Source organism: Dermacentor albipictus, chromosome 1, assembly GCF_038994185.2.
Source record: "Dermacentor albipictus isolate Rhodes 1998 colony chromosome 1, USDA_Dalb.pri_finalv2, whole genome shotgun sequence".
Lineage (NCBI taxonomy): Eukaryota > Metazoa > Arthropoda > Arachnida > Ixodida > Ixodidae > Dermacentor > Dermacentor albipictus.
In genome coordinates, this window is record NC_091821.1 from 90,134,805 (window position 1) to 90,148,518 (window position 13,714).

Sequence of the window (13,714 nt, forward strand, 5' to 3'; positions counted from 1 at the left end):
TTTTATGTTTCAATATTACTACACAAGAGGAACAAACTATTGATTCATAGGTATTGAGACTAGATACAAAAATGTGTCTCAGGACTTGTTTTATTATAAGTATTTTCCCAGTATGCAAGAAGGACTGGGAAAACTGAGGGGCCTAATTATTGTTAGTAACAACAGTGTGAAGCTAACAATGAAGCTAAGGGAAGCTCCTACTGGCACAAGGCAGCTTTTTTTTTTTATGCACTTTTATTTTGCTTTGCCTTTTTATTCCTGCATTTCAATTTAAATACTGTCAATTTCCACTGGGCTTTGCTTGGCTTCGTCTTTCCTTAGTATGTTTATTTTTTGCCTGTCGTTACTGCTATTCACATGCTGCTGTTTGCTATTTATATTGGTATCAGCTGCTCAGTGTGACAGAGAATAAAGAATGGAATCAAAAAGAAAATTTTGACAATACAGCACCTCTGTCACTGTTTTTTGGGGTTGGAATACAAGATTAGACTCAAGTGGCACTTGCAGCCAGTGCCTATTTGTCATGTGGAGGGTGAATGAGCCTCAACGGAGTTGCAGCTGCTTAAGTCACTGAGTGTATTGGATGCATTTTCCACTGCCTGCTAGCTTAAATTTTGTTTTCTTTTACATCCAAGCTTCTACATATCAACATGACTTTGGAAGCAAAGTTCACAAGGGGCATTTTTAGGAGCTTAGAATTTACCTTCATCTCACTGAAACTGATTGTAGTCATGTTGTTTAGAAGTGGGTGGCTTGTGTGTGTGTGTGTTTTTTTTTCTCAAGAACAGCTTGGAAAATATGTTAACCTTTCGTTTTTGTATTTTCGTTTAGAATGAAAACCACAGCCGGGAGGTCAAGGAGTTTTCATGGGAGATCTTTCCAATTCTTCTTCGTCTCGTCAAGCTCTACAACACATGCGTCAGGTGCGGGGATATACTTTGCCTTGTTAGAGCTTATACACCCTATACAGACTGGCATATTTAGCGACAGTTTTAGCAAGTGGACTTCACCAAAGCGAGTGTCACTTAATCAGCATGCTGCTAGACAGAAAAGGAAAGTGTCATTCGGAATTGATGACAGTGTCGATCAGTAAATCAACTGGTACAGTGTCGATCAGTAAATCAGCTGGTACATTACATATTGATTATATTAGGCAATATTTGCAAAATAACAGTAAGATCAATCTTCACGAGTGAAAAGGAGATAGCATTGCAAAGAACACCCAAGAGATGCGCTGTGTAGGTAGAAGTTCTGAGAGGGGTGAAGTGTTAGCACCTAAAAAATAAGATGGCTTTTATTGCCAGAGGAAGAATGGTGGTTTATATAACTGGTGGACGCCTCTAACATCTGAAATCACAAAGAAGTCATTTTAGAATTAGTGTTGACCCAGCATTGAGTATTTGTTAGCACAGTCGAACCCGGAAATATCGAACCCGGATATTTCAAATTTTTGGTTATATTAAACACAGATTATCCCCTTGAAAATCCTGTGTAAATGTATAGGAAAGTTGCGTCGTATATCGAACTCTAATTTCACAGGTAATTCGATATATCAAACCCCTCGCCGTGCACTGGAAGGTGCACTTTCCCCAAAGGTGCAGGCATATCCCGCGCCCATCTGCGGTCGTTCAGCGCGCGATGCCACGTGACATTTGCAAGCAGCATGCACGGAGGAAACCGACTTGGCAACGGCTGGTCTAGAGCAGCGCTGCTCCATGGAAGGTGCACTTTCCCCAAAGCCTGTTGCATCTCCCACGGTCGTTCAGCGCGCAACACCCCGGGACGTTTGCACGCGACGTGTGTGAAGGAATGAGGAAACCGGGCTTGCGACGGCTGGTACAGAGCAGAAGCAGCCAATGGAGCCGCCTTAGTCAGGGAGACAATGCGAAAAAGTGAACAGGGGTGTGAGGGAGGCACGGCGCCTATGCACGGCGCATGCCACTATTATGGCCATTACTGCCGAGTGCTTCTGAGCTCTCTCCACTCTCTCGGTCCTTCCCTCTTTACTTTTTCTCCTTCACAGCAGTACACAGGTGCCAAAAAGCCAGATCAGCGCGTGCCAGACAGAACGCCTGTCACTTTTTCTTGTGCGTGGTGAACGTTCCTTGGGTAACGTGTGATGTGCAGCTTTGTCGTGTAGTGCAAGCTATGGCGGCTGCGAACCTAAAGAAACGGAAAAATTTGGACTTTGCAACCAAGTTGGGAATCATGCTCCAATAAGGCACCATTTGTCGCGACTGTGAGTGGCGTCTCAAGCCGATTTCTGTTACAAATTATCGCTATATCGAACTATTTCGTGATCCCCTTCAAGTTTAATATATCTAAGTTCGACTGTATTTATTTTTGAAGCACCACTGTCGAAGCTACTCACTTTGGGGAAGGGAAGTGAGTTTGATGAACATACTTGCTGGTGAATGGGTTCAGCAGCTAGTGTCATTAAACCTTTCCATCTGCAAATGACATTAATGGTAAAATGTACTCACTTAAAGTCATCCTAAATTTGCCTAACACAACAGTATTACCTTGCCTTGTCAATTAGCACTCACCATCCGGTCCCAGAAAGTGTGTGCATTACCAGGGTGTCTACCAACTGGGAAAACCAGGAATTCTCAGGGATATTGAGTAGTCTGGAAAAACTCGGAGAAAACTCGGGGAATTTGTGCTTCTATCAGGGAAAATTAGCTGTAATTTTATTGAAAGGGAATAAAAGTCACAGTAGTGCCAGCTCGAGTAACAGACAGGAATCGTAACAAATCGTCTTTGACGCCCTGTTGTCGGCTGGAGGAGTTGCCAGTGTACAGTGAACGACAGACTTTCCGGACGGCTTCGTGGTTCCACCACATACTCCATAGAGTCAATGTATCAGGACATCTGAAATTTCGAGCGCAACAACCCTTCCGGACCGCCAGTCTGAAATGGCATTAATTAAAGCCACCGCCGCTGCCGTTTTGATTACGTCGCCGCCACAAACCAGCCCTCTCACACGCAGATCTGCTGGCAGCCATAGCCACTACTGTGGCAACGCTAGGCCTAGCTGCTTTGACATTCACTATTAAGCTTCTTGCTGTTGGGTGCAGTGTTTTTCATTTAAAGAATTCACCACTGTCAGCAATGGCACTGACTCCGCATTTGTGGTCCTCATGATTGGCTTCGAAGCTCGGAAAAAACAGTGCGTTGCATAATGCCGGTTCCCGAAAGTCAGATTCGCCTCTATACAGAAATGTACTTCGTGAAGCATATGCGAAAGTATTGCAGTGAAGCATAACATGCTTGTGAAGGGCTATTGCTGTATGTATTCCTTAATTATACACGTGTGCACCCAGTATCTCCTGTCACAGTACGAGCACTGATATGACTAATACGTGTACTGACAGGCCTTCAGAGATTTTTTTAATGTGCTTGTGGTGGTTTGAGTCCTTAAGGGCAGTAAAAGACATGCATTCTTTTCCAACTGGCCGATTTTTCGGACGTTTTCTCGGCCCCTAGAACGTTAGAAAAATCGGACGTTGACTGTACAACTGACCAAAAAGATGCTTCAAATGGTCCATGATACGAGCGGCGGAAGGAGGACAAGAACAGAAAAGACCTATGCATTGAGGAATGAACAGAAAAGAAAGCGTGCTGCCGTCGTTTTGAAGGTGCTCGTGTTCAAAAAACAAAGTGTTGGCTGATGCCAAGATGCAGGTGTCCCACATCCAAACCAAAATAAACTCTTAAAGCAGTGAAACACAACACAACGCATCGTGCACGGGCTGAGAGTATGTCGGGACAGTTGACGTTGACTTACAAACTGTTGAAAATCTCAATTGTTACAAAGTTCGGGCCTCATACCACTGAGCTTGTTATCAGTTGATAGAAATAGCTCATATTCGAAAATATTTGCTTCTTTATGCATCTCCTTTTTATTCGTATTTCAGAATGCCTGACTCGATTTGCAATTTTTTTTTTTTTTCGAAGACATTTTATTTGCTGTGCATTTTACTAACCCCTCCCTTCTGATCTCTTTTTGAATAAAATAAACACTACTCCTTAGTATTAAACTGGGTCAAGTAGTTTTTTTTTTCACATTTTTTACTAGAAGTGGCAGCATCGGGCAACATGGTTTCAGCCCGTCTTGACATAAAATGTATTTCTGCATCACTCAGGGAGTTTTGCAAAGGCACTTGGGGAAAACCTGAAAATTTCAGGGAACTTAGAAATGTCAACTTGGTAGACACCCTGGTTACATTGTGGCACGAAATGCTCTATTTGTCTGATTGCTAAAAATGCACTAATTTCAGTGGTTATGATTTTTCATTTGAACAAGTGTTAGTTGCAGCATCTACTGTGATACAGTTGAACCGACTCATAACATTATTCAAGTGCCAAGAAAATACCAGTCTTATATTTGATAATTGTTATAATTGAGTTTCTTGAAAAAAAAGCAGAGGGGACAAATATACAAACATTTTAATTAGGCAGAAATAAGTGCTGTCAAACCCACTTATAACGACACCGGTTTTAACAGTACAGTTTAACCCACCTATAATAATCCCATATATAATGATCTATCAGTTTTACGACCACATTTCAGTGCATTTACTATTTTTCATCCCTGCCTATTGAAACTGCTTCCAGGTATAATGAACATTCTTTAAATCACCGTACTGTTACAACAAATGCTTCAAACCCGGTCATGGCAAAATTAGGGCACACGAAGTACCAAAGCACGGAAACGCGACCAAACTGGGCGCACGGCGGTGCACATTCCGCTCCACTGCAACCACGACAATGATACAGCCTTCGAGATGAGTGAGCGACCGCTGCATCAGATTTCGTAAGCCATGAAGAAAGTCATGTGCTCTTAAGACACACCTCCAGGGAGGAGGCGTACAGCATAAACAGCATGGTGCGGGATGTGCATGGGTGTGTGCACCGGTGCGATATCGGAGGCTACAACGATGGCACTCTCGTTTTTGTGCAATTATCTGTGCGGCACCATGTGCATTACGCTTGTTTCAACCATTTGTAACGACCATCTATGACCTTCCACTACGGGAACAACGGCTGCTCAAGCATTTGTCGATGCGGCCTGAGTGGGCAAGGACGCTGCACCATGCGCTGCCGCCAGTGTTCCAATGGATTGGTGGTTACTATGCCATTATCAGGAAATCACACTTCGGCAGCACTTCATTTACGCGTTGCTGATTGCTGATAACAGTTTGCGATGAGGTTTTATGTTTCGAACATGCATTTTGTTTGCCCGGTATGACATAGATAACATAATTTTACTACTCTTGTGTAGCTGATGCACAGTAGTTTCAGTAGTTTACACTTCCAGCCAACTAGAATGCTTCGCTCTCTTGTGTAGAATACAGTCATGTCTCAATGGTAGTAAAATATCACAAGCCCTTGAATAAAGAATGCCGGCTGTGCTTGCAGTTTTGAAATGACCGGTGATTCTGATGCACAGTAGTTTCAGAAGTTTATACTTCCAGCCAACTAAATGCTTCGCTCTCTTGTGCAGAATAGTCATGTCCCACTGGTAGTAAAATATCACAAGCCCTTGAATAAAAAATGCCAGCTGTGCTTGCAGTTTTTAAATGACAGGTGATTGGAACTGGGTGCCATTTTGAAAGAGCTATACGATGCCGCATTTCGTTCTTTGGGTGGATGTTTCTATAATGGAGGTTTACACCTAGGTGCGGGAACAAAAATGCTGCTTAACATCTGGTTTCTGAACTAAATTGCTGCCGAATTGTAACTGCTGACGCCAGCATCAGTGCAATTAGTTTTTGTCGGTTTTTAAGGGTGAGCCCACATATAGTAAGCTATACATGTATAACGACACTTTTTGCAGGACTATCGAGTTTGTTATAAACAGGTTTGACTGTACTCGTATGTAACAATGAGCACCGCGATGATAAAATGATGTGGGCAACAAAACTCTGGTAATGACACTTGGGGTGTGTGTGGGGGGGGGAGGGGGGGAGGAGTAAGCTTTGGCATCGCCGGGGGGGCTCAGCAGGGGCCTCGGGTCTCGCAGCCCCCCTGTTGTTCTTGCATATAATGAAGTCTGCTTAAAATGAACTGCCTCAGACATACTCTTTGGTTAAGACCAACATTTGGAGTGACTGCCATCGCTACCAATACTGGAGGCTAGAGTGCCTAGATGTGCCGTACCAGGGGGCGTGTGCATCAGGTTACTCTACTGCAGGCCTGTCGTGCACATCGCCTGTGAACTTAGGCAAAAACAAGAGGCGGAAACAAAAAGAGACAGTGATGTTTCACTTCATGAATGCGGGTGACGCGCAAGTGTACAGGTGCTATAACGTATACAAAGCTATCGGCCCTCGGTGGGCCTAGACTGTCCTCATCGCGGATAGTATTCAAGACGGCTCGTACGGCTGCGCCATACGCAGCAGCCGCCAGTGTATAATGCCCCTTGTAAACATGAACTTACTGGGTTAACAAGTATGGTGTCAGCGCGCACAGGCAAACTGAACACATCATGCTCGGTGACTGTGGACACACGCTGTCTATCGCTTCAATGCAAACTGAGCAGCGAGAACACAGCACATGTAAAGCTACAAGTCATCAGCCCACCTAGACTGTGCCCCGAAAGCAGATAGTGTTCAAGATATGAATGAATGAATGAATGAACTTTATTTCCCTTTTTAAGAAAGGGGAAGGGATGGGAGGGGGGGGAGTCTATGTGCTCGAGTCCGAGCAGGCATCCATCACCACATCATGTGGCTAGACGTCTGTCTACCAGTCGTGGTAGGCCTCCGTTACCTCCTCAGCCCGCCTCGGGACTCGCTCCTGTACGATGGGATCGGAGCTGTGCAGGACAGTCTCCCACAGCTCCTCGCTACTAATTAATGTTTGAGGGTGCAGGGGGGGGGGGGGGGGGGTTGTGGTGTGGTATTGCCACATTATATGGGAGAGATCTGCTATCAAGACAGGGCAGAAGTGACACTTGGGCATTGGATATGCGACAGGAAAGAATAAGTGCAAAGTGCGCGGGGTAAGAAAAGTGCGAGTTTGTAGTTGGCACCACAGTATTTCTCTGTGGTGCGTGCTAGGCACAGAGAGAGGTGGTACATTAGGCCTTGTTGTCTGTAATGTGTGCAAATTTCATGGAATGTGATGAGTGTGTCTTTATTGGTGTGTGGTTGGGAGTCATTGGGTTCTAGAGTTGGGCCCACATTTGCGGTCACTCGGTCCATGAATCCTCGAGCAGTGTCATGAGCCATTTCGTTGCCTTGGAGTCTTTGATGTACTGGAGTCCAGACGAGAGCGGTGTTGTTTTCTGGTTGGTGAGCGGCACGTACAGAGTGTGCGAGGTTGGTAATGTAGCTGCTACTGAAGTTCCGGATAGCAGTCTTAGTCACTAATGATGTCATCGCAATCAGGTAACCTTGATGCGAGGGTAATGGGTGCCTCTTCTGCATTGCCTGCCGGGGTGGTCTTGACTGATACTGAACAATCAGTGTTTCCCTGGTTGTCTACGACTGCTAGCATAACGATGCCTAGTGGTGTAGGCTGCAGCGTCCACATAGTAGACTCCTTCAGCCTTCCTGTAGCTGCATTGTAGCGCCTTGGCTCGAAGTTTACGGCTTTTGACGTGAAATTCTGGGTGCATGTTTCTGAATAGGGGCTGGATGTGGTATTGGCTGTGTATGTTCGGAGGGAGTTGATATCGCTTGCTCTCGTTAAATGATGGAGCATAATGAAATTGTCCCAGCATCTCACACCCAGCTTCAGTGGTGGGGAGTCTGTGGTATTGTGGTGATAGATGTGCTTAGGTTAATTCTTGAAGGGTATTGATTGTGGCTGTGGCCATCGCCCTTTGTGTGGATGCTCTAATTGCAACACAAAGCTCCGCAGGGGCGTCTGCGTCAGCAGGCGTTTGGTGTGTTGCGACACCACGTACCCAAGCACACGAGGGTTGGCCCCTCCCACACGTAGCCGTGCGCGGCTTAGCCGTGTCTGGGGAAAGGGTGCTCCTGGGGGTTGAGCTGATGCTGGGTTCTTGGACCTTAAGGCCCCCCGGCGGAGGCAACAGCCTCTTTGGCCTCTGCTTCACATAGACGGCACCCCTGGACTGACCCACCCGGGGAAAATCGGCAGTCGCCTTTGCCTGTCCCCCTCTCCATCTATAATCTTTCTTCTGCACCTTTCCTTCTCTCCACTCTTTTCCTTATCTTTTTTTTTTCCCACTCTAATTTCTTGGTGGCGAGGGTTAACTTTGTGTGGCTAACCAGCCTTGGTTACACCATGTACGGTTATAGTGGTGGTGTACAGCTGGCATGCGCAAGTCTTGAGATACAAGCCTTGTGGCGTCCCCATGTTGGGCTCCGTGTTGGGCGGCTGGCGCTGCCGAAGAAAAATGTTTTATTATTGCTACTCCTTCCATTTCCCTAACTGATCGGCCTCTAAAAAGGGGGCGCAGCGAAGCAATCACTCGATTTTTCTTCAAGAGCTACGACAACTTTGCAAAGTACCATGTGATCCACATCGATGGCAATATAACAGCCAGAAAATTATCTCCCTTCAAAGTTTCGAAGTGCCTAAGAGACACATTAGGCCCAGGATTCAAAGCTACAAGGATGGCTAGTGGCGACATCCTTCTGGAACTGAAAGACAAAGAGCAACTTAAAAAGCTTTCAGACCTCAAATTCATTGGTGACATAGCAGTAACTGTCACGGCGCACCGTTCGATGAACAGTGTTCGTGGGGTAATCTCTGATGAAGACATGCTTGACCTTAGTGATGAAGAATTGCTTGAAGGCTTTGCAGAACAAAATGTGACCAAAGTTCAAAGAATCATGATCTGTCGGAATAACACCGAAATTCCCACAAAACATGTAATCCTAACATTCAGCTCCACCACACTACCAGAAGCAGGCTATGTGAAAATCCGTGTGAGGCCTTATATCCCCAATCCTAGGCGTTGTTTCAAATGCCAGAGGTTCGGGCACATCTCTCAGACATGCAGAGGAAAGTTAACGTCTGCCAAATGCAGTTCTAATGATCATCCATCTGATAATTGTAATGCTGAATCACACTGCACTAACTGTGAAGGGGATCATCCTGCATTCTCACGGTCGTGCCCAATCTGGAAAAAAGAGAAAGAAATTATTGCCCTTAAGATCAATGAAAACATCACATTCTCTGAAGCGTAAAGGCGACTTACATTTCCTCGCAACGAAAGTTTTGCCGCTGTGACGAGGCAGGGGGCACTCTCACAACGGCCTAAAGAGCCCGCCCTGGTCACACGCAGTGAACCATGGGGGACTCCTTCTGCCCCCACAGAGGCAGCACCCAGTGCTGCCAAATCCAACACGCAGACCTTGCTCTCGCAAGGTTGCATTACTGTGCAAAAACCGAGGCCCGAGAAACGTCTCCCAGAGCCTCGTGACCCCGCCTCCACCGCCTCTGAGAAGGAGATGGAGGTTGATGCAAGTACATCGGTGCCAGCGGCACCAAAAGACAAGCGCAGCTTGCTTGAGGGACGTAAAAAAGAAAAAAACCCTCGAATAATTTCACCAAAACCAAAATAAAATTATCGCTCTACACAGAACACTCCCAAAAACACCTGTCATAATAGGTGTTCAGATATTGCAATGGAATGCCAGAGGGCTTTTGTATAACCTAGATGATGTCAAAGAATTGTTATCTACGTATAAGCCTAGAGTGTTCTGTGTTCAGGAGAGTACCTAAAATCAAGTGACTCGAACTTTATGACTCAGTTTGGAATGTTTCGGAAAGACCATGATGATGGACATGCTGCATCAGGTGGCGTGGCAATAATAATATCAAAGACTGTTGCATGCCAAAATCTCCAACTTAACACACCTTATGAAGCAGTAGCCGTACGAGCTGTTTTGCTTAATAGGCTTATTACTGTATGCTCTTTGTACATTCCACCAGACAAGCGGCTCGACATTACTGAGTTTGAAAAACTAATAGACCAGCTTCCTGAGCCGTATATTGTGGTTGGTGATTTTAATGCTCATAGTGGACTCTGGGGGGACTTACGCTGTGATGCAAGAGCCCGCGTAATTGAAAAATTCCTTCTATCCTCTGCAGCATCCCTGTTTAACAAAAAGTTCCCGACTTATTATTGCACTACACATAACACCTACTCCTCAATAGATCTGGCGGTTGGTTCTGCAACACTTCTGCCATTGTTTGAATGGAGAGCTCTCACAGACTCCTTTGGAAGCAACCATTTTCCAGTTCTCTTAGAGGCGATACATACGTATGACCCACCTGTAAATCCAAAAAAATGGAAGCTAAATGCTGCAAACTGGGCAAAATTCAAAGAGCTCGCATGTATGTCCCTTGAACCCGTAAGGCAGCTTGATATTGAAGAAATGACCGCCTATATAACTGAACACATTATTCATGCCGCGAAACAATCGATACCACAAACCTCTGGTAAAATAGTGAATCCTAAGCCCTGGTGGAATGAAGAGTGCAAGCAAGCACGAAAAGAACAAAACAAAGCATGGCGTACGTTTTCCAAATATCCAACAGAAAAAAAACCTTATAAATTTCAAACGTGCAAAAGCAAATGGAAGGCGTATTCGTTAGGAGGCCACGAGAGCTAGTTGGAGAAATTATATCGGCTCAATAAACTCAAAGATAGCCAGAAAGTCTACAGTAGGGTTCGAAGGCTGAAAGGGAATACCACACTACCCTTGCCCGTGGTAAATGACAGTGCTACTACATTAGAAGGGCAACCAGATTCTTTGGGCGAACACTTTGACCACATATCTAGTTGCGCGAATTACACAAAAGCATTCCTAACATAAAAAAATTAGCTGAGTCAATACCCTTCTCCTTCTGCAAATCCCATAGCGATGGGTACAATTGCCCATTCACGATGCAAGAATTAAAAATAGCTTTGTGCAACTGCAAAAACTCTGTGCCAGGATTAGACAATACTAATTATGAGATGGTCAAGCACCTACCCGAGAAAACACTTGAATGCCTCTTATACCTGTTTAATAAAATTTTCTGCAGTGGTCGATTGCCGTCCTGTTTCAAGAAAGCTATAGTAGTACCAATATTAAAGCATGGAAAAGACCCCTCCTGTGTACAGAGCTACAGACCTATCGCTCTAACAAGCTGTGTGTGTAAGGTGTTTGAAAAAAATGACAAACCGCCGATTAATGTACTTTTTGGAATACAATGGAATTCTGGATCCCGGCCAAGCCGGTTTTAGACCAGGAAGGTGCACAACAGATAGCCTAGTCCTACTTGAGAGTTATATGCGAGACGCATTTGTTCATAAACAATACTGTCTATCAGTATTTTTTTTATCTCGAAAAAGCTTATGACACTACCTGGAGGTATGCAAGACCTCACGTCGTATGGCATGTCAGGCAACATGTTTAACATAATAGAAAGCTACCCGTCCGAACGAAAGTACAGAGTAAGGGTGGGAACTGCAATGTCGAAAGTATTTGTGCAAGAAAACGGTGTACCATAAGGAGGAGTGCTCAGCTGCACACTATTCTTAGTTAAAATGAACACATACAAAAAACACTCCCACCATTTATATCCTACTCAGTCTATGTAGATGATATACAGATAAGTTTTAAATCATGCACTCTGTTCATATGCGAGAGGCAGATTCAGCTGGGAGTGAACAGGCTTTCAAAATGGGCTGACAAGAATGGCTTTCGCTTTAATGAAGAAAAGACGACATGGGTGTTATTTTCTCGGAAAAGAGGCATACATCCTGAACCGAATATTGCAATGAACGGGTATGTGCTTAGTGTAAAAAAGTAGCAGAAATTTCTTGGCGTTATGTTGGATGATAAGCTCTCGTTTGTGCAACATATATAAAACATAAAAATGAAATACTTAAAAACTATGAACATCCTCAAAATTCTTTCGCACCAGTCGTGGGGAACTGACGAGAAATGCTTGCTCTGGCTCTATAACAGTTTGATTAGAACACGTATCGATTACAGGAACATCGTTTACCAATCAGCGTCACATTCTGTTTGAAAAATTCTGGATCCTGCACATAACCTTGGCATGCGACTAGCCCTAGGTGCATTCCGTACTAGCCCTGTTCCAAGTTTGCACGTAGAAGCTAATCAGTGGAACCTAGACCGACAACGTAAGTATTGTAGTTTTATGTAAGCACTTAAGATTAGTTCCAACTGAGAACACCCATGTTACAAAATGTTGAAGAGCACAGAAACGCAAACCCTCTTTGCAAAGCGGCCAACATTAGCAAAGCCATTTCCACTGAAAGCACTGTCGCTATGTGAAGAAAACAACATATTGCTGTCGGACGTTCACCTGCATAACAGTAACGAGTTAGTAGCACTATGGGAATCAGTCACCATACATTGTGACTCCTCGTTCACAGAAACAAACAAAAAGCATACACCCCAAGAAGCTGTAAAACAACACTTCTTATCACTGCAGAGTAAATACAATTGTCCAGAATTTTACACTGATGCTTCAAAAACTGCTGAAACAACATCATGTGCTGCACTTGGTCCAGATTTTGTAGCCCATTTAAGATTAAACAAATACACAAGTATCTTCACTGCTGAAGCTCATGCTATACTCCTCGCAGTTAAAGGAATAACAATAAAACAGATCAATCAATCGATAATATACACAGATGCCTTAAGTGTGGTTTGGTCGATACACCTAGAAAAACAAAAAGAATCCCGTGATAAACACTCTCATCAGCAGCTTATCCGTAGCCTACAAGAGAGGGCTACATATTATAATTTGCTGGGTACCTGGCCATACTAGTATACCTGGTAATGAAGCAGCAGACACATATGCGGCTTTAGCAGGTCTAAGGCCCCAAATAGATGTAAGTTCCATATACAGATATGAAACCTGTCGTTTGAGGAATACTGCGTCACGCATGGCAAGAAGCTTGGGACGCAGAAAATAATAACAAACTTCACATGAACCAACCCTACATTACCCAAACACCTGTACACCGGCATAGACAGGAGGAAGTAATCATGTCGAGACTGACTATAGGACACACACATGCAACACACTCATACTTGCTAACCGGTACTGATCCACCGGTCTGCATTACATGTGGAAATCAACTCACAGTCATACATGTTCTTATACAATGCCCTAGCATGGAAGCCACGCGAAAAAAATACTTTCCTGAACTTTACCGCACCAATTTACCTATGCACCCTGCATTTTTCCTTTCGGCTGAGCCAATGTTTCCCCTCGACCGGCTGTTAAGTTATCTTAATGATGTGAACTTTTTGAAGAATATATCTTACCGCTTTTAAACTCATCTTCCCTACGCTACCCGAAATCCTACATAATCATCCTAAGTTCTCTCAAGAAATGCAAGCCTAAGGTTTTAATTCCTAGGCCTTTACAGCCACCGTAGTACATCACAGGCATTGGAACCCATTATACCCGCTATCGTGTTTATAACATTCTACCGCACTACTAAACATTGTTGCTGGCGCTCTTTGGCCGTTGTAGCCCTTGCGCCATAAAACACTAATTAATAAATAATTGCAACACAAAGAGCAACTTTGTGTATCTTGCAGATCAAGCAATTTACAGTATCCGCTTCCTTCCTAGAGAGTGAGAGATATGGTAGTGAGAAGGTGATTTTGCTTAAGACAAAAGCCTTGATAAGCTGAATTAGCTCCTTTTCTCGAAGCCCTCAGTGTTTATTAGAGATCCTATCAGGCGGAGTGTATTA

At 44.3% G+C, this 13,714-nt stretch overlaps 1 protein-coding gene across 6 annotated transcripts in view; it reads left to right on the forward strand.

Moving 5' to 3' along the window:
• Positions 1-13,714, forward strand: part of poe (E3 ubiquitin-protein ligase-like protein poe) — a 549,262-nt gene that overhangs the window by 228,234 nt on the left and 307,314 nt on the right. For all 6 annotated transcript variants that reach the window (XM_065455076.2, XM_065455078.2, XM_065455079.2 and 3 more), the window contains one exon: positions 832-923. In XM_065455076.2, the coding sequence (XP_065311148.1) occupies positions 832-923 (92 nt within the window). The remainder of the gene's footprint in view (positions 1-831; positions 924-13,714) is intronic.